Raw genomic sequence first — 25871 nt, forward strand, 5'->3', positions numbered from 1 at the left:
GGCGCCCGAGTCACTTGTTGCGCACCTGAAACTAACATAATGTTAGAGGTCAGGTCTATAAAATAAAACTGGAGACACGTGGGGGGATGCTGTTATTTTTCCTGTCTCGGTGCCCTTTGTGATTCCGTTTTCTCTGGGCCACCAACCACTCCTCCCAAATAGGCCATCAAAACCGGTGGATTTAGCATATATGAAAAAAGACAGTAGCAGCTTTTAATGCATCCATCCCACGTCCTGCTTTCAAATGCTTCCCTGCCTAGAAATGAAAGTCAGGTGGGATTTTGAGTGACAGAGCCGCAGTGTCTGGTGGAAGAGATGCTCTTTTCACAGAACAGGGGCCGCACCCCCTCTAGAAACGTTGTGGCACGGGCGGTGTGCTGGGCAATCCGGACGGCGCAGAGCGTGGTGGCCGGCTGTGGTGTGGGTGTCCGAACCACGGTGAAAGAGTCTGTTGCTTTTGTTCTCCTGCAGTAGACTTTCCAACACCAAAGACTGAGCTGGTCCAGAAGTTCCACGTGCAGTACTTGGGCATGTTACCCGTAGACAAACCAGTCGGTATGTGAAACGTTTATGTCCTTTCACTTTGCGAGCGCTTGGGAGCTCCTGGGAGGTGATCGTCCCCCCCCCACCCCCGAGAGGTGGGCTCTACTCCTCTAATCCCTCTCCCCCGTCTTGAATCAGGCCCCTGCACTGTCACCAGCCAGGGCACGTACACGGTCCTGATCCAGAGAGCAATAGAGGACGGGCTAAGCTGCCCCGTCACGTTGTCCCCAGAATAGAGGGACTTAACAGGGCAGACGCATGGCTCCACACTATGGCGTGGAGATGCAGGCTGCGCCCTTCTGGCAGGGAGCAGCCGCTCTGGGACCAGGTACCGCCATCAGTGCTGGTGACCACTGGGCGGGGGAGAAGGTGGAGGGAGCCCTCATGCCTTCCTTTCGAGGTGCCACCCCCAGGCGGCACACACTGCAGTTGGCTCACAGCCTGGGGCAGAGCTGGGTTGCTCAGCCATACCGTGCTCAAAGGAGGCGGGACATGGAGCCTTCCCCTGGGGAGAAGAGGCTGCGGAGAAATCAGAACCCTTGTGCACTGCTTGGGAAAAAGTGAGATGGTCACAGCCACTCTGGAAAAAAAGTCTGGCTGTTCCTCCAAAGGTGAACCGCAGAGTTACCATTGGACTCGGCAGTTCTGCTCCTGGGCGTTTACCCAAGTGAAATGAAAACATCTGTCCACACCAACTCTCACAGCAGCGTTATTCATCAATGTCAAAAAGTGGAAACAAATGTCGATCAACTGATGAATGGATTAATAAAATGTGATACTGCCTCCCCCCCCCCCCAAAAAAAAATGGGATACTGCTGTACTTGGTAATTTTACTTGGCAGTAAAGAGGCATGAAGTACCAGCGTGGGTTGGCCTGGAAGACAGTACGTCAAATGAAAGAAGCCGGATACAAAGAAACACACCGTATGATCCCATGTGTATGACATGTCCAGAATAGACCAACCTCTGGACAGGCCAGGGGACTGGGAAAAAATAGATGGTGACCCCCTAAAACATACAGGCTTTCTTTTTGGGGTTATAGAAATGTTCTAAATTTGATTGTGGTGATGGTTTGCACAATTCTGTGAATATACCAGAAACCACTGCATCGTACACCTCCAATGAGTGAGCTGTATGTGAATGATGCCTCAGTGAAGCTGCCGTTCCCACCTCCCCGTTCACACTGCCACACAACACCCCGCAGCAGGGCCCGGGGCATCGTGCACCCTGCTCAGGAAGCGGGCCTCCCAGATGTGGCCTTGTGTAAGGAGCAGAGGAAGGTGGAGGAAGGTGGGGTAGTCTGGAAGACGCTGGCTTCTGTCCCGTTCCCTTTCCCAAGGCTCCTTGCTTAGGGAAAGGTAACATTTGCTTAAGTGCTATCTATGTACTCGGGGTGGGACTCTCTGGAAGGAAAGTAGTACCACGGTCCAGTTGGGTACCTCTCTGGAGGTTCTCATGACCCTTCTTTCTGTTGAAAAGGCTTTTTGGTTTCTTTCTTTCAAGCAATGAAATGCTCCCAACGAAATACCAAAAAGAAAAAAGATCCACTTGGGTGTAGCTGTTACTGGGTGATTTGGGCCCACACTGGAGAGTGATAAATGGCTTTAGGACCTTCCTCAGTGATCTGTTCTATCCACAGGAATGGATACCCTGAACAATGCCATAGAAAGTCTTATGACCTCGTCGAACCAGGAGGACTGGCTGTCTGTGAACATGAATGTGGCCGATGCTACTGTGACTGTCATCAGTGAAAAGGTGAGTGGGATTGTACGCACCATGGGTCTTTGTGGGTTACAGTGAAACTCTGGCTACAGTAATCTTCCCTGAAAGGGAGACACAAAGCCAAGGCTGGACCTCTGGGGGTGTGCTTAATTGTGATTAAAATAGCCAGCATTTAAATTTTTTTTTTCTTTTTTCTGTCCTTTGTGTCTGGATCTTGGCGTAACTTTGCTTTTCTTTGAACTAAGAAGCATCTATTTTGGTGCTCCCAATTCTTTCTTGCTCTGGTGCCCAAGAGATTGAAGTAATTTGCTAGAGATACCTATATGATGCCGGCAGTCGCTCATTGTGGGATTTGGTGTTCGGGCTCGTCTCCAGGCTTTCAGTATGGATTGGGCTGTTTGTCTGGAGTTGGGGCACAGGAGACACTTCTGTTGTGGAAAGTCCCCTGGTTTGTTCTGTCGTTGGTAGCAGAGGCCGCTGGTCATCAAGAGAAGCCAGCATTAGCCTCAAATCAAATTACCCATTCTTTGGTTAAGGAAACTGAGGCAAATAGTGCCTGTGGTCACAACAACTAGAAGCAACAAGCTCATGATTCTGTCCAGGTGGTCTTCTCTAGGCTCGTGACCACTTCTCAGTTCTCCCTCTGTGAAGCACCTGTTGTGGAAAGAGCACAAGGCGTTGGCCTGCTCTCGATGCCATCCACTGGAAGGTCACCTTCAAGCCCAGTTCCCCTTCTCAGAAGGAGTTAGGAGTGATGCTCACTGGCCCTGCCTGCCTCTCCAGCCCACCAAGCTGGGTCTTCTTAAGTCTCTAAATGTGTCGAGCCCCTTTTTCCCTCACCGTGTGCAAGTCCTGCTCCTTCTGTGCTCCACCCCTTTGCCTACCCAACCCTTACCTGGGTCTCGACCTACACATCATTTCTCCCAAGAAAACTTCATGGTATCTCAGGCTAGTTTCATTTTCCTATGAAAGAATTCCATAGCACCTGAGTGAATATCTAGTAAGTTGAGATGTTAATGATCCAAAAGTCAACATTCTGGATGTGTTTACTAATTCAGAAATTGCATATGGTTGATGCAAAGGATGTGGTGTTCGTAAGAATGGATTCTGAACATTTCTTTACACTGCATCATATGGATACCATATGGACGCCAGTTTGTGGAGGGGGAGGAGTGATTTGGCAGCTTTTCTACATGGTTTTAGATAGAAATGTGAAACAGTGTGCTACTTAGCATGAGAAGGAGATCCTGTAGCTCTTTTTCTCTTGGTGCTCTGAGGTTTCCAGTGGGTTCGCCTGGGCAAATGGGTTTTGAGCCACCAGGTGCCCTGTGTGGGCAAAGCCTAAGAAGTACACATGACACTGCCCCTGCCCACAGTGAACACACAGGCTTGGAGTGTGGCAGACAGAGAACAGAACACACAGAAGCACAGTTAGTGTAGGTCAGAGCACGGTTAAATGTCTATGAGACACCCATATAGTAGTGATGGCCTCTCCGGATATATTTAGAAAATATATGAGTCCTTTCTAAATCCAGTCTAGCTATATATTTTGAATACCAGTGTCTGTACGCAGCCACTCCAGGCTTGAGTCTATGATTTAAGAAATGAGCACGTTTATGACTGTTGCCTGGCTTCATAGACAGAGCGGGCTGCTGATCAGCATGTCTTGCAGAATGAAGAGGAAACCTTAGTGGAGTGCCGCGTGCGATTCCTGTCCTTCATGGGTGTCGGGAAGGATGTCCATACGTTTGCCTTCATCATGGACACTGGGAACCAGCGCTTTGAGTGCCATGTTTTCTGGTGCGAGCCTAATGCGGGTAACGTGTCTGAGGCGGTGCAGGCCGCCTGCATGGTGAGTAATCACGCTCCAGGGAGCTGCTGGAGCTCCACGCCACTGCTTTTGTTTTATGTGCAGTAAATTAGTGCAGAGTTACTAATTTGAAAGAAAATACATCTAACCTCTAAAGTAATGCCTTGCTGTATAACGCCTCGCTCCTGTGGATGTCATCCATGACAACGAGCAGTTCACCATCTCAACAGCCAAGGACACCCACAAGAAGCCGGACTGGATGGAGCTACATTCTGTTGAGACTCCAGTGCCATTGAAAGCAGTGATCTTCAAAATTACAAATTGGAGGATTCTTAAGTCCCGATCCCTAATTAATTTCAGTATATGATCAGGAAATGTTGACCATGTATGAGTACTTAAAAAACTACATTAGTACTTAAAAAATGCAGCGTACCGAATGATTTGTTTCAGATAGTTGGTTTAAGCATGTTGTTCTTACATATTTTATTTCATTTGTATCTGTGAACTCAGTCCTTACAGCAACTGTTTGGAAGGTGGTTGTTAGTTCTGCTTTATTTGTGAAAAAACAGAGGCTTAGAGAAAAGAACGGGGCTCAGGGTGCAGAGTTGGTAAGAGACAAAGCCTGCATTTGACCCCACGTTTTTCAGGTGACAAAGCTGGTGCTCTGTGTACCATGTATATGATTTCAAACAAACAAAAACACTTCATCATTCATTCTGCCAATATCCTTTGAGCACCTGTTATGCTGGGCACTGAAAAAGTTCTAGAAAAGTTGCAGAACAGAATGAATATAGGTATCCAAACCTGGGGTGGGTGGTAATTCTTAGCAACAGCAGGTTGGGTTGCTGGAACCAAGTAAAGAAGGTGAGGTCTGTATCATGAAGGGCCTGTGATGTCATGCCAAGGTGATTGTCTTCAGCAAACAGGAGAGGTATCAAGCAGGAGAGATGAACTGATTCTAGATTTTAAAAGCATACTCCACAAAAAAGAAACCAAAGTAGGGACCCCTGGGTGGCTCAGCGGTTGAGCATCTGCCTTCAGCCCAGGGCATGATCCCAGAGTCCTGGATTGAGTCCTGCATCAGGCTTCAGCAGGGAGCCTGCTTCTTCCTCTGCCTGTGTCTCTGCCTCTCTCTGTATCTCTCAGGAATAAATAAATAAAATCTTTAAAAAAACAAAAACAAAAACAAAAAACAATGTAGAGGATGGGTTTAAAGGACAAGGCTGAGGTGGGGAGCTCGGCCAGGAGGCCATACTGGTCCAGATGTGAGTTTCAGAGGGTCTAATCCAGGACAATGGCAGGAGCAGATGGCTTGGGATGTTGTAGAGAATTGCCTGGCTGGGGATGAGGAATACTGAATTTAAAGCACCTGTTCATTTAACTCAACCCACCATTTATGGGCTGGACCCTGGGACTAAGATCCTTGCATTACAGAGCTTAGGTAGATGGGGAGACACATAAACCAAAATTCTGCTGTAGTGTAAAAGGTACTGTAAATGAAAGTATTAAAATCACACTGGCCTGAGAAGTACCAGGAGGAAAAAGATGTAGTGACCCTGAAGGTAGACCAAGTCGGATGTGGAAGGGGTAGCTCGAAGCACGGGGTTTTGCTTCTGGTTTTCCGATGGGGGGTGCAGAGGGATTCACACATTTTTTAGGCAGAGGGAAATGAGCTAGTAACACTGGATTGAAATGGGGGTCATACACACAGTTGGGGGCAAGGTCTTGGTGGTAGATTAAGAGCCTCGGGTTGGGGTTTAGCCTAATTGGGTCACAGTGACCCCGAGAGTAGCCAAATCCTAAGAATCTAAGAGGTGGTGTCGCAGGAGGTTGCAAGAGGTTGCTAGGCTAAGAATGAAGGCAAAGACTGAGGAGGGCTGTAGATGGCAAAGGCCAGGCATAAGAACAGGGGGCCAGCTGACTTCCCCTTGAAGGACATCTTTGAATGAAGAGGGGAGGAGGAAGGAGGGAGGGGAAGAGCTTGCGGGGTTCTGACACCACAGGCCTCTGTCAGGGATAGGGTTTCCCCTCAAGTGCTATGGAGCCAGGAAGCAGACTCAGATCTCCCTGCAAGTGAAGGGGCGGGCGGGGGGGGCGGCAAAGCTGGTGGAGGAGTCCAGATGAACCCCTCGGCCCAGTACAGGACACTCAGGGGATGAAGACAATGGGAAGTGGAAGCACCCAGTCAAGCAAAAGTGGGGGGTGACCCTTGAGGTATTTCACGAAATGGAAAAGATCCTAACAGATGGTTTTAGTCATAAAAGGAATGGCTTTCCGCCTTAACTGTACATTTTAAATGCTGGTGACAATTAAATAATTAGCTTTATCACTGGTTACAGCTTATTTTCTGATTCTCAGCCTCATTTTCTCTCTGAGAAACCATTTCTACTCATTTGCTTACGATTTTAATTGTAACAGGGTGACCAGCTGAAGCGGCTCGGCCATCCGGGCTCACTGGTGACATCACACTCTCCTCTACACTCAGATTCTAGCATTTCTAACTCAGTGGCTTTCCTCTTCAGTCAGATCCACATGAATCTGTCTCTGAAATATCTACGCATGAATTTACACCATATGAAATATCTGGGGGTGTTAACACATTCTTTTGAATCTACTTAATTTTTAGGCACTTTTTGCAGTTGTGTGGTATAGGCCCAGCTGAAGATATTTTGGTGGCATCTAGAATGAGAGGGGGAGCCTTCATGAAATTCACCAGGTGCAATTTTGATTTACACAGGACACACTTGACAGTAGAGATGCCTAGTCCAGGGTACCACGATGCCACACCTGCCCATTTACAGATCTGTGCTCTGGAAGTCTGTGCTTTGGGTTGTAATACAGACCTAGCAAGATACCTGACCCAGAGGAAACTTGAGAAATCAGTTTCTTGGATGATTGGATCAAAAGGAGCCAATTCTGTAGCCTCTGGGCATTGGGACTCAGAGTCCTTCCTGTAGATAGTTCATGCTTCCCACAGGGAAGCGTCAGCCTGTTTCACACTGTACTAAAGAACCCATAATGTTTAAGCAGAGTTTAAAAAATCAACCACGGAATGATTTTAAAGTGCTTCAATTAGGAAAAAACATTTGGTAAATTTTAACCTTCTCATCTAATTTTGAGGAATTACTTTTCATTAATATAAAAGTGAGTGAAAAAAAAAAGTGAGTGGAAAAAAAAAAGTGAGTCGACTATATTTCTGAAGGAGAGAAACTATCTGGGATGCCAACAGTGCTCATGGACATTTTAAATTCCATGAGGGTTTAGGGGCTTCTGGCTTGGGCAGTGGATTGTGTGACTCTTGATCTCGGGGTTGTGAGTTTGAGCCTCATGTTGGGTGTAGAGGCTACTTAAACTTTTTAAATCCATGAGGATTTAAGCTTGCAGATAAAATGTATCCTGAAATCTTATACATCATTCTTTTTTATTAAAGCAGGAAACAGGAGGGAGAGCAAATACTTATGAATGCCTTCAGTGTTGCTAGGCCTGTTTTCAGCCTTCTGCAAGGATTCCTTATTCATAACGCCCTCTGTAAAGGTCCCAGTTCTGTGCCATTTTACATGGAAGAAACTAAGGCTGAGAGATGGAATAACTTGCTTGGGTCACACAGTTCACATAAGGGACAGAGCCTCGCTTCAGTCTGTGCCCTTTCCACCATGTTGTCTCCCAGTTAGCCATGAGCAGTTACCTCTTGTACAGAGATGTACGTGTCTCCGACAAAACTCAAATACTGTCTCTCCTGATCCTTTTCATTAGCTCTTTGACTATTAGAGTACATTAATTGCAACCAGCCTATCTGTATAGAGAACAAGTAGAGGGTGGAGATGGATGTGGAAAGCCATAACTTTCAACTTTGTTGAGCTGAATGATCTGTTTTTCTTTAGGCAGGCTCCACACCCAGCACAGAGCCCAATGCGGGGTTCGATCTCACAACTCTGAGATCAAGACCTGAGCTGAGATCAAGAGTTGGATGTTTAACCGACTGAGCCACCCACGTGTCCCAAGCATAATGATCATTTGGGAGCATTTAAAATACCCACATTGGGGCAGCCTGGGTGGCTCTGTGGTTTAAGCACCTGCCTTCTGCCCAGGGCATGATCCTGGAGTCCCAGGATCGAGTCCCACATCAGACTTCCTGCATGGAGGCTGCTCCTCCCTCTGCCTGTGTCTCTGCTTCTCTCTCTGTGTGTGTGTGTGTCTATCATGAATAAATAAATAAAATATTTAAAAATAAATAAAATAAAAAAATAAAAATAAAATACCCACATTGGGACGCCTGGGTGGCTCTGTGGTTGAGCATCTGCCTTTGGCTCAGGGCGTGATCCTGGAGTTCCAGGATTGAGTCCCACATTGGGCTCCCTACATGGAGCCTGCTTCCCCCTCTGCCTGTGTCTCTGCCTCTCTCTGTGTGTCTCTCATGAATAAACTCTTTTAAAAAATAAATAAAATACCCACATTAAGAAAAGAAATAATAAACTCTTGGATTTATGTTTAGGAGCTAAGTCATTACGTTTTGGAAGTAAATGCATTGGTGAATTAAAATCAAACAAGAAGGGATGATATGTCATTAATGACCATAAAACATTTTTGTTTTATTTCAGTTACGATACCAGAAGTGCTTGGTAGCGAGGCCGCCTTCACAGAAAGTTCGACCACCTCCTCCGCCAGCAGACTCCGTGACCAGAAGAGTCACGACCAATGTAAAACGAGGGGTCTTATCCCTCATTGACACTTTGAAACAGAAACGCCCTGTCACAGAGACGCCATAGCTGCATATGTCCAAGGATTCTGGAATATTTACCTGAAGATTGAATAGCTACACTAAAGAAGATGAACTGATACCTGGCCTTCCATTCAGTTGCTGATGCTTTGTCTTCAGAGAATTTATCCTTAACCAAACAGTGTTAGACAAGCATGTTCTCTCGTCTTGCCACCATCATGTGATATGAAAAGAAGCATGACTAATTTTTTTTGCTATGAGTCAGATACATCATGAGCAGTGGAAGGTCTTTTTCTTATTGTAAATATCGTGAACATTACTTAACTTCACATACACAGAGAAGAATGTGGCCACACCCCTCCTAGTGAACTCATGCGGAGTCCTTGGAGCGAATGACACCTGAGTTAGTTTCACTGTCTTCTTGACTGGATCTGTCACAAGCAATGTTTAAGTCCTACAGCACTTTGCCCTGTTTCCAACATTGGAGTAGCCACTGCATACCAGATACCATTGAATTGCTGTTAAAATAGGATGATGAGTTTTTGTTTCAGTCTTTCATAAAATCGAACCTTTTGTTGACACAATTGGCTGTTGGCATCAGGACAGGAACCAAATGGCAGCTTTCCTTGACGAGCTCTTTGACACACGGACACCATTTCATGTCTACAGCTGTTTGTGGGATGTTGGGGGAAAAGTGAAACTTCAAAAGTGAAAAACAAACCAAATTTGAGAAATTAAAATCAAACAAAAAAATAGCCTTTCTAGATGGTTTTCAAACCAATTATTTAAAAAAAAAGATTTAAGAAAATCATAAGGCATTTTGGGTGGGACATATTTCAAACTTCTGCCTTATATTGTACAATGCAGCTAGAGAATTATAGTTCACTATGGCCATTCTCTACATAAACAACATTACAATGAAATATTCCTCGTACGCCTTTCATCCTTAGTTTGATAATCAGCCAATATGCAATTTGGAGTTGAGGGAGTGTCATTCATACTTTGACTCTCTACCACCATGTCATTATGTTAGTCCTCCTAGTGAAATGTCCTGCTAGGATTCTGTATGCAGTCTTACCTTCCTGCTTTTTGCCCAGAAAGCTGTCTGTCCAACATGTATTGTCCATGGCAACAAATTACATTAAATCGAATCTTTCTGAATTTATGTATTTAATATTAGAATTTGTTGGACTTTACTAGATATATTTTTAAATTTATATTTTTTCCATTTTTTTCAAGATTTAAAAATTTCGTATCAGAGCAAAATATACACAGCAACAATGAACTGCTTAACAAGTGTCCCAAAAATAATTTTCTCACCTATAAAGATACACAGATTTAGACTCTTATTGACATTGTTGTTTTAAAAAGAAGTTGCTAAGGAGACCAATCTAAATATTAGCCTTAGTTACTTTTTAATGTCAAAATTAACATTTTAAGACATCCAGTTATAAAAAGTAACACTTTGTTTATCCACTACTATGTTCTTGTCAAAACGGTTTCCACAGTCTTATCACATTTGAGCCTTAACAGGTAGAGAAAGGTACTCTATAAACACATTTGAGAAATAAAAATATATATATAAAGTACCAAGAGGCTCAGTCACTTAGCCTAAGATGTCTCAAAACTTTATGAGAGAGCCAGGACCAGAACCCATGCTTCCCAACTCTGTTATACGTTATGTTGCTTCCACATCAGTGAGGAAGGGTTTCTCCAGAATTACCCTGGGCATAACTGGTTATTGTAAAAAAAAAAAAAAAAGAAAAAAAGAAAAAAAAATCTTTGAATTCCCTGTATAAATAGGGAAATACATCCAAATTCCTCATGCAGTGGTATTAATCATAAAACCACTGCCCTCACTCAGTCCAGGCCTATTTTCCTACAGTGTGCCTCAAACGTGTTGTAGAGAACAGGATCCTACACGCAGTACAAGCCTGTTCAACTCACGAGATTTTCCAGAGATGACGTTACTTGTGGTAGAGATATTCCTAACCCGTGGTACTTAGCCACCAGAGAACATGATGGAGTCGGTGGCCTCCTGTCTCTGTTCCCTCAGAATCCTGGAACTGTTGGCTGGCACTGTAGTGTTGTGACAAAAAAAGATGCCACCCTAGAAAGGAGTTCTGCTTCTCACCAGCCTATATACTAGTCTATCTGAAGTAACCAGTGCCATCCTAAGAAATTATCGCATTAAGAAAATCCTTACCGTGCCCTTCGAAAAGCTGTTTAAAATTTAACGATGATGGTCTTTCATCACGATCTCCGCAGTGAAAGAAAGGTTTTAGTGTGAGAAAAATTCTGAACCAGTCACCCACTTCTCTACTGGAAATCTCTACCAGAACCTACTGTTCATTTTTTAAGGTATACCTTTGTTTGTTTTCAGGATCAAGAATACTGAGCTAGCTTTAAGTAGCAAACTGATTAATATATGCAATTCTAGAATGTGTTAAGATGAATGATAGGCTTTACGTGCTGAAAACTTTACTGCAGATATTCTGTTTTGAAAATAGCTTTGCGTACTAAATGCAATTAATTTTGTAAACTCCATTACGTTAAACAGAGCGTTCAGACACTTTCTGCCATGGCCAAAAAGTACGTGTGACAGTGTGTGTGTATTTCTCTGTGAGAGGGCGCGGTGTCTCACCCGACGCTGAGGTGACACTTGAGTTATCTATGCATCTTCCTTAGACCTGCGACGCGGTAAACAGGCGGCCGTGTCCGCTATGCCTCGTACGTCTTATCATTGTTTTAATTAACCTGTTAAATACGGCTTGAAATATTTTTATTTTATTTATTCTATTTTTACTGAAATATACTGCATTATTGTGTTAATGTATTATCTTTACTGGATAGTATCTCACAGTGTATCCAGGCCTAAGTAATCTCAGTGAACTATACATCGCCTAAAAGGTGGTTTTGTAATGATTTGTAGTCACATTTTTATTGGAATATGTAGAAGAAATGGCAAAATGCTTAAAGTTCCTTTTATTTTTTAAAAGCAGCTAGATAGACGCAGACTTGCCACCTCCTATATGTGCTCCTTGGCAGCATCAAGGGGAATAGCCAACATGCCTATGGCAAAAACTTTACTTTGCAAACCTGAAGCACTGCTTGGGTGCTTTGTTTTTATATTCTTCACAGCACATGTGATCTCATCTAAAAGACACATGTCCACAAGCCCTTTGTTTCCACCTGGATAGAAGATCACCTATAGCTAATTAGGACCATTGTTTTTTGTTTGTGTCTGTCTGGTTGCATGAAAGGACATTTAGACCCATTTCCATTAAAATAAGTTCTTTGTGATAAACTGTTGGCACTGCTACTTTTTTTACAAAATCCACTCAGATTTTATGATGGAGATTTGTAAGATGATTCTACACAAGGTCATTTACTAGAAAGCCCAAAATCTTTCCTCCTTTTCTCATATGATGCCCTCATTTCATAAGCATTTGCGACACAAATTCATGAATTCCCACGAAAAGCAGAGCCCTGAGACTAGCACAATTTAACTAGTAAAACCATTAGCTCTCTAGGTTGCCAGGCTTCCTTAACCTAATACACAGCTGACATGTGTGCTACACAGCCAGTAAAATGAAGTTTAATTTAGTTCAGCTTCAGAGAAAAGATTCCGCTCACACTTTTATCAATGAGAGCACTCCTTGCCATCCAAAGCAGCTTGTTTATCCTGAAAGAACGTTTGGTTTTGCTTTCTGCCCCCTTTGCTGTTGACCACTTTTACACATTTAAATGTAATATGTTGTGAGAATAAACTTAGCTGCACAAAATGTCTGGCTCATTCATCTGCCATCTCAGTCCTATTGATCCAGGAATGGAAATAACCAGAATCTGCACGCTAGTCGTTCTCTCTTCTGATGATTCTAACCTCAAGTTAAAAACCACGTTAGTAATGAAAGATTGTGCTTTGACTGTTACTGCAGATTTCCACCTGGTAAGAACTATAGTCACTTTAAATTTTGAGTAATTTATCGCACTGCCCTGATGGGGCAATCAGGAAGGGCAGCTGGCATCCTTAGTCACCAGCTCGGGATGGGTGGAAGCAGTCTTCCTAGTATTAAGAGTCTAGCTTTCATTCCTTTTAAGAACCTGATGTTAATAAAGAATAATGTTGTACAAGCACTAAGTCCAAAATCCAAGGTAACCAGAAGAGCCAGTTAGATGTGGGCTAGTTTAACTGCCAGATCCACATGAGATCAGTGTGTACCCATTTCTCCTTGTACATCTTGCAATCCCTCCCTCCCCCACCATAGCTGCTTCTTAACTCTATCAAAGGCAGTTACTCTGAAGGAACAAAATTTCATTTTGGTTTCGGGTATTACATTAGTGGTAAATAATTTCAGACAAAATTTGCTATTGGAGAATCTACCAGTAAATTCATTATTTTAGGTTTTTGCAGCGCTTTGCTCTAAGAAGCTCAAGAAAGGAAAATGTAAGTGTAATCAGTATTCTCCTTCACTAGCATTCTCACAGTTTTATCCAGTCTTTTTCCCTTTTTACGAAAGCACTTAAATAATTGATGGTGTTCTTAGAAGACCCTCAAAGAAGAACACTACAAGCTTAACCGTTCAAAATCTCCATATATTTCTAGAGAAAAATAGTGACAGGATGAGTGCTATGAGATACTGAAAATAAGTGGCTTAAATTGTGATACGACATGAATCACAAGCTTATCAGAAAAATATCATGAACTATTCCTCCACGATGAATTATCTTTCTATAACATCACAGAAAATAAATATCTTAAACCTGCTACTTTGGGACAATGGAATACTTTTCAGCCTTGGGCAGGGGAAGAGGCAGGAGGAATAAGTGATTCCAGGGATAAAATACTAGCTCTTTACCCAGCAAAGTTCAATTCAGCTGCCCTAGCTAGAGCTCTAGAGGCCTGGGACACTCAGAGCCAGACAGTAGGGAGTAGGAGGAAAGACCTTATTTTTGAAACTGGTCTCATTTTTTATTTTTGAAATCAATAAATTAAGCTGAGCATTTAAAACATTTCTGTACTTTTTGAGAGTCATAATTGAGAATTCTTTGGGGATTTAAAATAGAAGTTCAAGTATAAAAAGGCTTGTTGCCTTTCTTCCCTGACACATTCTGATAAATGTAAATTTTCAGCTAAAATAAAGATTTACTACTACTAAAATGAAATCTGCCATTTTGTTTATCCTCACTTCAAGTGAGAAAATGAAGACTAGAATGTTAGAGCTGATACAGGCCTAAAAATTCATCCTGAAGAGGATAATAGTCTACTGAATCATGCCGCCTGACTTGAACATTTAGGAATTTACATAAAACTGTTCAACACAACTGGATTCTGAAAATAGAACTTTATATTCAAACTTTATGAATGTGTCTATGAACATATTTTAAACAATAGGTTTCATAGTCGTAACTTACTTGATTTAATGTCAAAGAATTTCTGTTTCCATGATGAAAAACCAATCAATAGACCCAGAAATCATCATACCAATTGTTGACAGGCAACTGATAATACATTCAAGATGAATTGACTTTTAATATAATTAACATAGTGCTACAATATATTTTAATTGTGCATCAGAAATGATTTACTGAAGTTTGATTACCGAGTACCATTTGATAGGACTTGTAGATTTTACTGTTTCACCTGATCTTGGAACAGAAGCAGACACTTTTATGGATCTCTTCAATAATAGGTGTCACTTGCATTCAGTTTTCCTTCCCCTCAGAATTATTACAAATTAGATGGAAATCTGTGTACAGTCACTTTTCCACAACTGTGATTGGCATGGTCAGAAGGGAAAGCTGACTATGTTCAATCTGCTCCGGATCCTGGAAGCTCTTCCCAGGAGAAACAGTTTTCACTCTGGTAGCGTTCAGCTGAACTACCCACACCTGGAACTTCAAAACTGCCTGCCCTTCCTACTCAATCACATCACAAAAACACATGCCATCCCGTGTTTAAAGAATATTTTGATATTTAAGAAAAAAAAATCGACCTCCATAGTGATGGAAAATGTCAAACCACAACTGAATAGATACAGAAAAGCGACCTCAAGTAGGCGTGAAGGCCAGCGTCTTTTCCCTGGCCACGCTTTCCAGTCACCAGCCCCACATCTGTTATGAGGCAGTGTTTCCCTGCAGGAAAAACTTGCAGCTTCCTCTTAAAACAGTATCCTGAGTCCAGACTGAAAGTTAGCAAGAAGACAAGTTCTAACAGCTGATACTGAGTCTACAGCCGGACATTCTAGAACAGATCAGCACTGAGCTGTTGAAATGTAGGAATTCTGCTTTTGTTGGATCACTTACATTATTTTCTCACTTGTCCTAATTCTCTTGAAGGTAATATCACATTTAGAAGATACTAAGTGACCAAAGGATGAGTATCTTGTGTAGGGTTATCTAACCTTCAGAGAAATATCAGACTTTGAAAAAAAAATCAACTGCTCTTGACCCCTGTAAAAAACACAAGACAGTCAAAGCCATGGTCGAGGACGCCGGAGTAGGGAGGAAGGTAAGTTTTCTTTAGGCTTTTCCCCTCTTCTGGTTATTGATGGTGAGGGAAAGTAGCTGGGCATGACAGTCTTGGGTCCAACCCAACGATAGTAAAAATGTTGAGTTGGTAGCTGAGATTTGATCCCTTGGGAACTTGAAAATGGCAACATTACCGGAGGCAGAACAATTTCGATGGGTTTCAGAGCAATCACTCTGTCTTCTGAGCGAGGTCTTAGGAAGCTGGTCTGCCGTTCATATGGTCTGGGGTGAGCTGCGTTCCTCGTAAGTGTAGGCGCTAAGGGATTGTTGGTAGGCTTGCCAGGTTTTCTGACCTGTGAGGAAGAACTTGCTGGAGTTGCATTTTTCTGCGGAAGAGATGTTTTTGTTAATATCTCTGGCCGATTAGCTTTTGCATTTGTTTCTCGATTCAGGAACTCAGCGATTTTCATTTGGATTCCATTATTGTCATTAGTGGGAGCTTTTGTCAATGATGTTTTTGATTTTTTCTTCTTCTTCTCCCGTTTTGAAGATTTACCTAACTCAATTCCATCCAGTAGACCTTTTGCTGCAGCCCGGGCCAAAACATCCTTCACAGACACTGTCTCAGATGGGTCCCGCTACAATTAAAAAGAGGCAGTTACTACATGTTGGAGTTGTATATTATAAATTCTCCCAGCATTTCAGTAAAAATAAAAGAGTATCTTTGTTACTATAAAGGAAATGGTTTTCAGTCCTTATTCCCGAATATATCCCATAAACCTCAGCAAATGACTTTTTTTTACTTTAAACTTCCTCATTTGTAAATGTGATAGAAAAAAAATTCTAGAGCTTATTTTTTCCATGTGAGCTAAGATGAACTAAATGTTGGCAAAGTGCTTGGAAAGGTAGGGGTGGAGAGCAGATAAGCAAGGATCGCTCAGGAGGAATGGAAAGAGAAAAAGAGGGATTTGGGGGCACCTGGCCGGCTCAGTCAGAAGAGTAGGCCACTCTTGATCTCAGGGTCATTGGTTTGAGCTCCGTGTTGGGTATAGAGCTTCCTAAAACAAATGAACTTTAAAAAAAGGGATTTTTGTGTCACACAGTAAGCACACCATTTCAAAATCTTCACAAAGTACCTAGGTTCCTCTTTATGAGGTTTGCAGTTTCTTAATTCAAAGCTGACATAGATTGGAATTTTCCCCCTTACCTCCCTTGTTAGAACAGAAAGAAAACAACCATTGGTAATTTCAGATGGTTCCATTCTGAAAAATTTATCAGTAGACAGATGTATTTCCTTTAAGGAACACATTGGAAGAACAGGAGGACTAAGCCTGCAATAGATATGAGCCAACAGGAGATGGTTAGAATGACTTGTTTGCCAATCAAGAGAGACAGTAAATTGTGACAATTTTTCTTCTAGTATGTTTTCTAATCATTTAAGCACAAATCCCAAATAAGAATAAAATGCTGAATCAGAACAATATTATAAATTAAAAGCTCTATTTCATATTAGCTCATAATTTATTTTGCTTCCCAAGGTTTCCATCTTTAAACAACCATGCCAAGAATACCAGCCTTTCTACAAATTAAAATCTCTTCCACGTTGCTAATATTTTAACCAAAAGACTTCCATTATCAAAACAGGTAAATATGTATAGTAATCACAAAGATATAATAGAAAAAAACCTTTACTTTCACATGTTGTCAAAATACAAAAAGTATGACTTCCTTCTTTTGGTTACTTTTTGCACAATTACAATATAAAAATATAGCCTATCGTTTTAACTACATTATTCTTCCCAACCACTTTTTGAGTATTAGTGAATGTGTTACACAATGCTCAAGAAAGTGCATAACAAAGAAAAGATTTTGTGCCAGAAACATAAAAATCTCTAATCACTATTATGTGTAAAATAACATTTTGGTTTTTGTATTTACTTAATTTCTCATTCAGGAGTAAGTGGTTCATTCATAAAAAAATAATTCTTATATTCCCATACTTTTACAATTAAAATATATTTAATCAAAGCAATATTTTCCCATATAAATTAAAGTATCAGGAACTCTTTTGTTAATAATTTTGTATATTTTGAAATTTAACACCATTTTATTTTTTTCAAGTTTTTATTTAAATTCTAGTTAGTTAACCTACAGTGTAATCTTAGTATCAGGTATAGAATTTAGTGATTTAAAACCATTTTAAATGTATATTTATTCATTCACTATTTGCCTACTGTGTGCTAAGTACATAAATATTAATTCTCTTAAATAGTTTACAATTTAGTTGAAGAAACTAATCAGTTTATAATAATATAAAAAAGACCCAATAAGAATGCTGAGCCAAATAGAGGCAAAATCATGTAGGAATACAGAAAAAGGTACAATTAACTCCTGCCATGGGATAGCAAATATGAAGATTCCACAGAAGTACCACCATTGGTGCTGTGTCTTGAAGAATGAGTAAGTTTCCAATCTGTAAAGAAAGTATTTCTAGGTAGAAGAAAGAACACGAACAAAAGCAAAGTATCATAAAAATGTGTGTTTATACCCTACAACCCAGCAGTTGTGCTACTAGATATTTACCCAAAGGATACAAAAATACAGATTCAAAGGGATACATGCATCCTAATGTTTACAGCAGCATTATCAACAATAGCCAGAGCAAAGAGCCCAAATGTCCACTGACTGATGAGTGGATAAAGAGGATGTGGAATATGTACATAATGGAGTATTACTCAGCCATCAAAAAGAGTATGTTGTCATTTGCAGGGACATGGACGGAGTTGAAGTGTGTTATGCTAAGTGAAATAAGAGAAAGACAAATACCATATGATCTCACTCATATGTGGAATTTAAGAAAAAAAATAGATGAACATAATGGGAAGAGGGAAAAGAAAAAAAGGAGAGAGGCAAACAATCCATAAGAGACTCAACAATAGAGAACAAACTGAGTGTTGATGGAGGGATGTGGGTGGGGGATAGGCTAGATGGGCGATGGGGATTAAGAAGGGCACTTGTTATGATGGACATTGGGTATTGCACGTAAGTGATAAATTGCTGAATTCTACTCCAGAAACCAGTACTGCACTGTATGTTGACTACCTAAAATTTAAATTAAAAAAATTAATTTTAAAAATGTGTTCAGGGTACAGCAAGTATTTCCATGTGGCTGGAACATAAGGTGACTTCAAAAGGTGACATGCGAAAAGGTGGTGCAAATGGTGGTTCTTAATAAATGTTTATGCTGAACTAAGTTGAAATATAATAGCTGTGTAGGTTCCAAAGGCAAGAGTGTCAGCCACTCCTCTCACCAACCTTGTAACGAACAAACTGAATTTCTGAGGCCTATTCATATATATGCTCTACACAAATAGAAATCCTCAAAAAAAAATCTATTTGCATAAGGTAAAGAATACTCTCTCTGAAAATAATGATTTCTTACCAGTTTGGAACATATTTAGTTCCAGAATGTAAATAAGAAGGTTGGGATTTTGTCAATCTTAATTTATAATATATTCCTAGCACCTAAAAGAATGCCTCGTACATAATATTCAGTAAATGTTTAATACATATGGTATATTTTAGCTATATATGCTGTCTTTTTTTAATGGTAATAATAATCCTAATTAAGATTGGTCAAATTACCTTATAGGAATTGTCCCCACATAACAAAATTATTTCTGAACTCCAGCTTACAGGCCACGTCTTCAAATAATAAGATAACTTAATACCCAGTCTCACACATACCTGCTTTGGATAATCACAGTTGGGATTTGTGGAGTTGATATTTAGACGAGATTTGGGATTTAGAATTGATCCTAGAATGGGTGAAGGCTTGATGATATTGGGATGAGTTAGATGTATTTCATGCATGAGACAAACATCAATTTTAGGGAGCCACAGTAGACTGTTTGGGGTTGAATAGTGTCCCCCCAAAATTCATGTCCATCCAAAACCCAGAATCTGACCTTATTTTGGAAATGGAGTCTTTGCAGATATCATTTGTTGAGATGAGGTAATACCAAAGTAGAGTAGACCCTAAATTCAATATTGGTGTCCGTATAAGAAGGGAAGATACAGAGACACATAGGGTAAGAGGGCCATGTGGAGACAAAGATTAGAGTGACACAGCTACAAGCCAAGGACACCAAAGATTGTAACAAACAGCAGAAGCTAGGAGAGAGGCATAAAACAGATTCTCCCTCAGAGGCCACAGAAGCCAACCAATCCCACCAACACCTTGACATTCAGACTTTTGATCTCCAAAACTATTAGAGAATAAATTTCTCTTGTTATAAGTCACCAGGTTTGGGATAATTTGTTGTGGCAGTCCAGGAAAGTCAGACACATGGCAAAAGGAATTTTGGAGATATAATTAAGGTCTCAAATTAGTTAACCTTAAGCTATCCATATTATCAGAGTGGACCTGGCCTGATCACATGAGCCTTTTAAATCCAGGTCTACAGGAATTCTACAGAGTGGTAGGATCCTAGGTTCACCATGTCCCATGGATACAACTTAACAACTACCAAATCCTAAATGCCTCAGAAATCAATCTGAAGACTAGCAAAACAAACTCCACAACTAAGGTAGGGAAGAGACTACATCAAAGAATGTAGGAATTGTGGAGACTCAGCTTGGGAGAGAAATGGATTGTGGAACTACAGTGGGGAGAGAGCCGTGATCTCAGAGGAGGGTGAGAGACATACTAGCACACAGGGGAATACACAGAAAAGACAAATCCCTATAGCAATGGACTTGGAAAGTGAGAAGTGAGTTTTGTGAGTTCTTTTAACCAACAGGGCTTAAAGCCTGGAGTTTTAAAGGTCTGCATGCTTGGATCTGGGAGACCTCAGAGGACATTAGGACTGCTTTTGGAGAAAAGGCAGGCAAACAGCCTGCAGACATACAGTGCGGAAACACCAATCTGAAGAGTGCCTGGGACACAGAATGGGGAGGTGAGGTTATTTACTCATCTTGGAGCATGTCCCAAAGAGGTAGCATTCAAAGGTGGCATCATTTCCCTTCCTTGCCCTTCAGCATAAGCACAGGGCAGACACTTGCTATCTAACTTGCTTGTACCAAGCCCTGCCCCCTCACCCTCTGGAAAAAAATGCCCTTTCCAGTCACCCTTGGCTCCGTGTGATGGACCCTCATTACCAGAAGATTGGCCCAAACCTTGCCAGCATCGTATCTCCTGACCTGGGAGTTTTTGTGAGGCCTCAGTTCTGGTGACAGTGGAGACATGTCTCATTTCTCAAGCAGACTAGTTAAAATGCACCATATTCAGGCAGGGACCAAACACTGCCCACAACAGGCAAAGGGAACCTCTGAAAATGGCTGGCCTGAAGGATAAAGTGGCCAGGACACAACAGCAGAGCACACGCTGGAGACACTCCCAGAAGTGCTAAGCCCTGGGAAAAAGAGGACACTACCTGCAGGGCTCTACAGGACCTTTTCTTCATAAAGCCATTACCCTCAAGAACAGGAGACATAACTTACTTTCCTGGCACAGAGACTTAGACAAAATGAGAAGACAGAGGAATTTGTCCCAAATGAAAGAACAGGGCAAGGTCACAGCTGGAGATCTAAGTAAAACAAATATAAGTAACATGCCTGATGGAGAATTTAAAGCAATGATTTTCCTTGAGAGGAGGCTTGGGGCCCTTGGTGCAAGCCAGGCAGTCCTGAGCCAGTGGCCTCAGATCTGTCTGAAGCAACAGTCACGCCATGGTCCCACTGGTGCCATGTCATTCTGCAGCTCCTTTGGGGGTGAGGTTTTCCAGAACCACTTTGAGCCAGGTATCTATGTATATGCCAAGTGTGACTATGAGCTTTTCTTCAGCTGCTCAAAGTATGCACGTGTGGCTAGCTTTCAGTGAGACCACGCATGCTCATAGTGTGGCCAAGCATCAGAAGCACAATATACCTGAAGCCTTAAAAGTGTCCTGTGGCAGCTATGGCAATGGGCTGGGCCCTGAGTTCCTGAATGGTGGCCCCAAGCCAGGACACTCCCACTTCTGAATACTTAGCTGCTCACTGAAGTTCAACCTGAAAAGCAAAGGAACTTCTGCCTCTCAGGAGCCACAGGGCGGGCATTTCATACCCATTCCAGCTGAAAACCGTGCCCTGTGGCCACACTCTAATGATCCCACCTTGGAACTGGAAGCCCAGACACTCAGACAGGGAAGAGGGCTAGCTTAAGAATCAGGAAGTTGTGGTTCTGCACAGGTTCTTCTTGGGAAAAGCACTAGTTTGCAACAGTGGCTCATATCCTGCCACCAGGATGGCCCCTGGAGGGCCCAGCTGTGGGTTTAACTTAGCCTCCTGCTCATGGGAGTCTCAAGCAGGTGGGCCCTAAGCCTATATTGTTTTGAATGATGATGCATTCCCATTTTATCTTCTCCTCAGCCCACTATCCCCTCCTTGCCTGAACTCACCCCTATGGGACCTGATTTTGAGACAGCCTCCAGCCCTCACCAGCTGTTCCAGCATGGGTCACTACATGATTTGCTCTGGTTAAACCCTCCCAGGCAGAGTGGTGATGATCTTGGACCCACTGGGAGAGTGGGCCAAGGGGACAGACTTCTGGTCTCTCAGTTATAAGAAGAGAAATCCTGAACCCTGTTTCATGGTCTGTGGGGGTGCACCTTGCCTCACTCAGGCTTAGGGAAGTGGCTATTGCTCTATTACCTTGATTGCATAAGGCCAGGGCTGGGGAGCTCAAAGCCCACAGCTCACACCATCCCAGGAATCAGTGACTATACTATCTTGCACAGGCTTTGAAACTCTTGCCATCTGGGAAGGTGGGTGATGCTGAAGCCCCTTCCCACCTTAACTCTTCTGTGGAGTAATCAGGAGACCAATAAACAAATGGAACCCCAAAATAAAAAATAAAGTAAATAAAGCAATGATCATAAGGATACTCACTAGACAAGAGGGGAAGACATTAGTGAGACCATTAACAGAGATAAGGAATAACATAGCAGAGATAAAGGGTTCAATAAACGAAATGAGAAACATGCTTGATGGAATGAACAGCAGGCTGGGAGAAGCATAGTAACAAAATAATGGCCTAGAAGACAATAATGGGAAGTAAGCTGAACAAAAGAGAGAAAAAAAATTATGCAAAACAAGAATAGACTTAGGGAACTCAGTGACTCCATCAAACGTAATAGTATTCTTATTATAGGAGTCCCAGAAGAGGAAGAGAGAGAAAGGGGGCAGAAAATTGAAGAAATAATAGCTAAAAACATCACTAATCTGAAGGAAACAGATATCCAGATCTAGGAGGTACAGAGAACCCCCAACAAAATCAACAAAAGCAGGCAGCCCAGGTGGCTCAGCAGTTTAGTGCCACCTTCAGTCCAAGGCATGACCCTGGAGACCCAGGATCAAGTCCCACATTGGACTCCCTGCGAGGAGCCTGCTTCTCCCTCTGCCTGTGTCTCTGCCTCTCTTTCTCTCTGTGTCTCTCATGAATAAATAAATAAAATCTTTTTTAAAAAATCAACAAAAGCAGACCCACAGTAAGACATACTGTTTTTTAAATTTTATCTTAAGTAGGCTCCACACCCAGTATGGGGATGAAAATCACAACCCTGAGATCAAGAGTCTCATGCTCTACTGACAGAGCCAGCCAGGTGCCCTACCAAGACATATTATGATTAAGATGGCAAAATATAGTAATAAAGAAAAAAATATTAAAAGCAGCAGGACAAAAGAAGATAGTTACATACAATGGAACCCCCCATAAAACTATCGATGGATTTTCCATTAGAAACTTTCCAAGCCAGAAAGAGGTGGCATGATATATTCAAAGTACTAAATGGGAAAAACTTGCAGGCAAGAATACTGTATCCAGCAAGGCTATCATTTGGAATAGGAGGGAGAAAGAATTTCAAAAAAAAACCTAAGGGAGCTTGTGACCACTAAACTGCCTTACAAGAAATATTAAAGAGGACTTTGAGTGGAAAGAAAAGACCAAAAATGACAGTATGAAGGCAGGAAATAAAAGAGCAGCAAAAATGAATTCTTCTATAAAAAATCAGTCAAGAAACTCACAAAATAGAAGGATATAAAGTATGACACCATATACCTAAAACATGAGGAAGAGAAAAGAATGGGTTCAAACTTAGACAACTATCAACTTAATATAGACTGCTATATGCAGAAGTTATATACAAACCTAAGGGTAACCACAAATAAAACACTACTAATAAACAGGCAAAGAATAAAGAGAAAGAAATCCAAATATATCACTAAAGAAAACCAGCAATTCATGAAAGAGAGAACAAGGATGGATCAGAGGAAATCTTCAGAAGCAACCACAAAACAAGTAATAAAATGAGAATACATATGTAGCTACATATGTAGCTATTATTTCTTCAATAATTACTTTGAATGTAAATGGACTAAATGCTCCAATCATAAGACGTAGGGTGACAGAATGGATTAAAAAAAACAAGACCCATCTATATGCTGCCTACAAGAGACTCATTTCAGACCTAAACACATCCGCAGATTGACAATGAGGGGAAGGGAAAGGGAAATATTTATCATGCAAATGGAAGTCAAAAGAAGGCCAGAATAGCAATACTTGTATCAGACAAAATAGACTTAAAAAAAAAAAAAAACCTGTAACAAGAGACAAAGAAGGACATTGTATAATGATAAAGGAAACAATCCAACAAGAAGATGTAACAATTGTAAATATTTATGCACCCAACATGGGAGCGCCCAAATACATAAAACAGTTAATAACCAATTTAAAGGAACTAATTCATAATAATACAATAATAGTAGGGACCTTAACACCCCATTTACATCAATGGATAGATTATCTAAACAGAAAGTCAACAAGCAAACAGTGGCTTTGAATGACACCCTGGACTAGATGGACTTAACAGATATATTCAGAACAACAGTCCACTCTAAAACAGAATACACATTCTTTTCAAGTGCACATGCAACATTTTCTGAATAGATCACATGTTAGGCTACAAAACAGGCCTCCCCAAACTCAAAAACACTGAAATAATACCATGCATCTTTTCTGACCACTGCTATGAAACTAAAAGTCAACAAGAAGAAATCTGGAAAGACCACAAATACATGGAGGTTAAATCACATGCTACTAAATGAAGAATGGTTCATCTAAGAAATGAAAGAAAAAATTAAACAGCACATGGAAAGAAATGAAAATGAAAACACAGTGGTTTGAAACCTTTGGGATGCAGCAAAAGCAGTTCTAAAAGGGAAGTTTATAGCAATACAGCTCTACCTCAAAAGCAAGAAAAATCTCAAATAAACAACTATCCTTACACCCAAAGGACCTAGAAAAAGAACAACAAACAAAACCTAAAACCAACTGAAGGAAGGAAATAATAAAGACTAGAGCAGAAATAAATGTTATAGAAACTAAAAACCAATAGAACAGATCAATGAAACCAGGAGCTGATTCTTTGAAAAAAGAAATAAATAAAATTGATAGACCTCTAGCCAGAATTACCAAAGAAAAAAGGAGAAAGGATCCATATAAATAAAATCACAAATGAGAGAGGAGATTTAATAACCAACACCACAGAAATACAACCAATTATAATAGGATATTATGAAAAACTATATGCCAACAAGTTGGACAACCTAGAAGAAATGAAAAAATTCCTAGAAACATATAACCTGAAACAAGAAGAAATAGAAAATTTGAACAGACCAATTACCAGCAAAGAAATTGAATCAATAATCAAAAAGCTCTCAACAAACGAAAGTCCAGGACCAGGTGGCTTCCCACAGCAATTCTGCCAAACATTTAAAGAAGAGTTAGTACCTATTCTTCTTAAATTATTTCAAAAAATAAAAGAGGAAGGAGAACTTCCAAACTCATTCTATGAGTCCAGCATTACACTGATGCCAAAGCCATGTAAAGATGCCACAGAAAAACAAAACTAGAGGCCAGTATCTCTGAGGAACAGAGATGCAAAATTCTCAACAAAATACTAGCAAATCAAATCCAATAATACATTTAAGAAATCATTCACCATGATCTGATGTATTTATTCCTGGGTGATAAGAGTGGTTCAAAATTCCCAAATCAATCAATGTGAAACATCACATCAATAGAAAAAAGGATAAGAACCATATGATCACTTCAGTAGATGCAGAAAAAACATTTGAAGGGTGCCTGGGTGGCTTAGTCAGTTAAGCATCTGACTCTCCATCTCAGCTCAGGTCTTGATCTCAAGGTTGTGAGTTCAGACCCCATGTTGGGCTCCACACTGGCTGTGAGCCTACTAAATAAATAAATAAATAAATAAATAAATAAATAAGCATTTGCAGAATACAACATCCATTCATGATAAAAACCCTCAAAACCCTCAACAAAGTAGGTTTGGAGGGAACATACCTCAACATAATAAAGGCCATATATCAAAGACCCATAGATAATATCATCCTTAGTGGGGGAAAAACTGAGAATCTTTCTTTTTCCCCAAGGTCAGAAATAAGACAAGGATGTACATTCTCACCACTTTCATTCAACATAGTACTGGAAGCCCTAGCCCCAGCAATCAGAGAACAACAACAACAACAACAACATAAAAGGCATCTA

General features: G+C 41.1%; 2 protein-coding genes and 1 pseudogene across 38 annotated transcripts in view; 2 read left to right on the forward strand and 1 right to left on the reverse strand.

Moving 5' to 3' along the window:
• The window catches only part of APBB2 (amyloid beta precursor protein binding family B member 2), a 371757-nt gene extending 359659 nt beyond the window's left edge, over nt 1-12098 (forward strand). For all 37 annotated transcript variants that reach the window (XM_072737825.1, XM_072737817.1, XM_072737831.1 and 34 more), the window contains 4 exons: nt 472-555; nt 2182-2297; nt 3937-4116; nt 8673-12098. In XM_072737825.1, the coding sequence (XP_072593926.1) occupies nt 472-555; nt 2182-2297; nt 3937-4116; nt 8673-8840 (548 nt within the window). In that variant the 3' untranslated portion in view covers nt 8841-12098. The remainder of the gene's footprint in view (nt 1-471; nt 556-2181; nt 2298-3936; nt 4117-8672) is intronic.
• Nucleotides 8639-25871, reverse strand: part of NSUN7 (NOP2/Sun RNA methyltransferase family member 7) — a 60771-nt gene continuing 43538 nt past the window's right edge. Inside the window, exons 11-12 of the mRNA XM_072737811.1 lie at nt 16470-16593; nt 8639-15900 (exon numbers count right to left, since the gene is read on the reverse strand). Of these exons, the coding sequence (XP_072593912.1) occupies nt 15265-15900; nt 16470-16593 (760 nt within the window). The 3' untranslated portion in view covers nt 8639-15264. The remainder of the gene's footprint in view (nt 15901-16469; nt 16594-25871) is intronic.
• LOC112919564 (uncharacterized) lies at nt 17374-21466 on the forward strand (annotated as a pseudogene).

The sequence above is a fragment of the Vulpes vulpes genome, chromosome 14 (assembly GCF_048418805.1).
Source record: "Vulpes vulpes isolate BD-2025 chromosome 14, VulVul3, whole genome shotgun sequence".
Taxonomy (NCBI): domain Eukaryota; kingdom Metazoa; phylum Chordata; class Mammalia; order Carnivora; family Canidae; genus Vulpes; species Vulpes vulpes.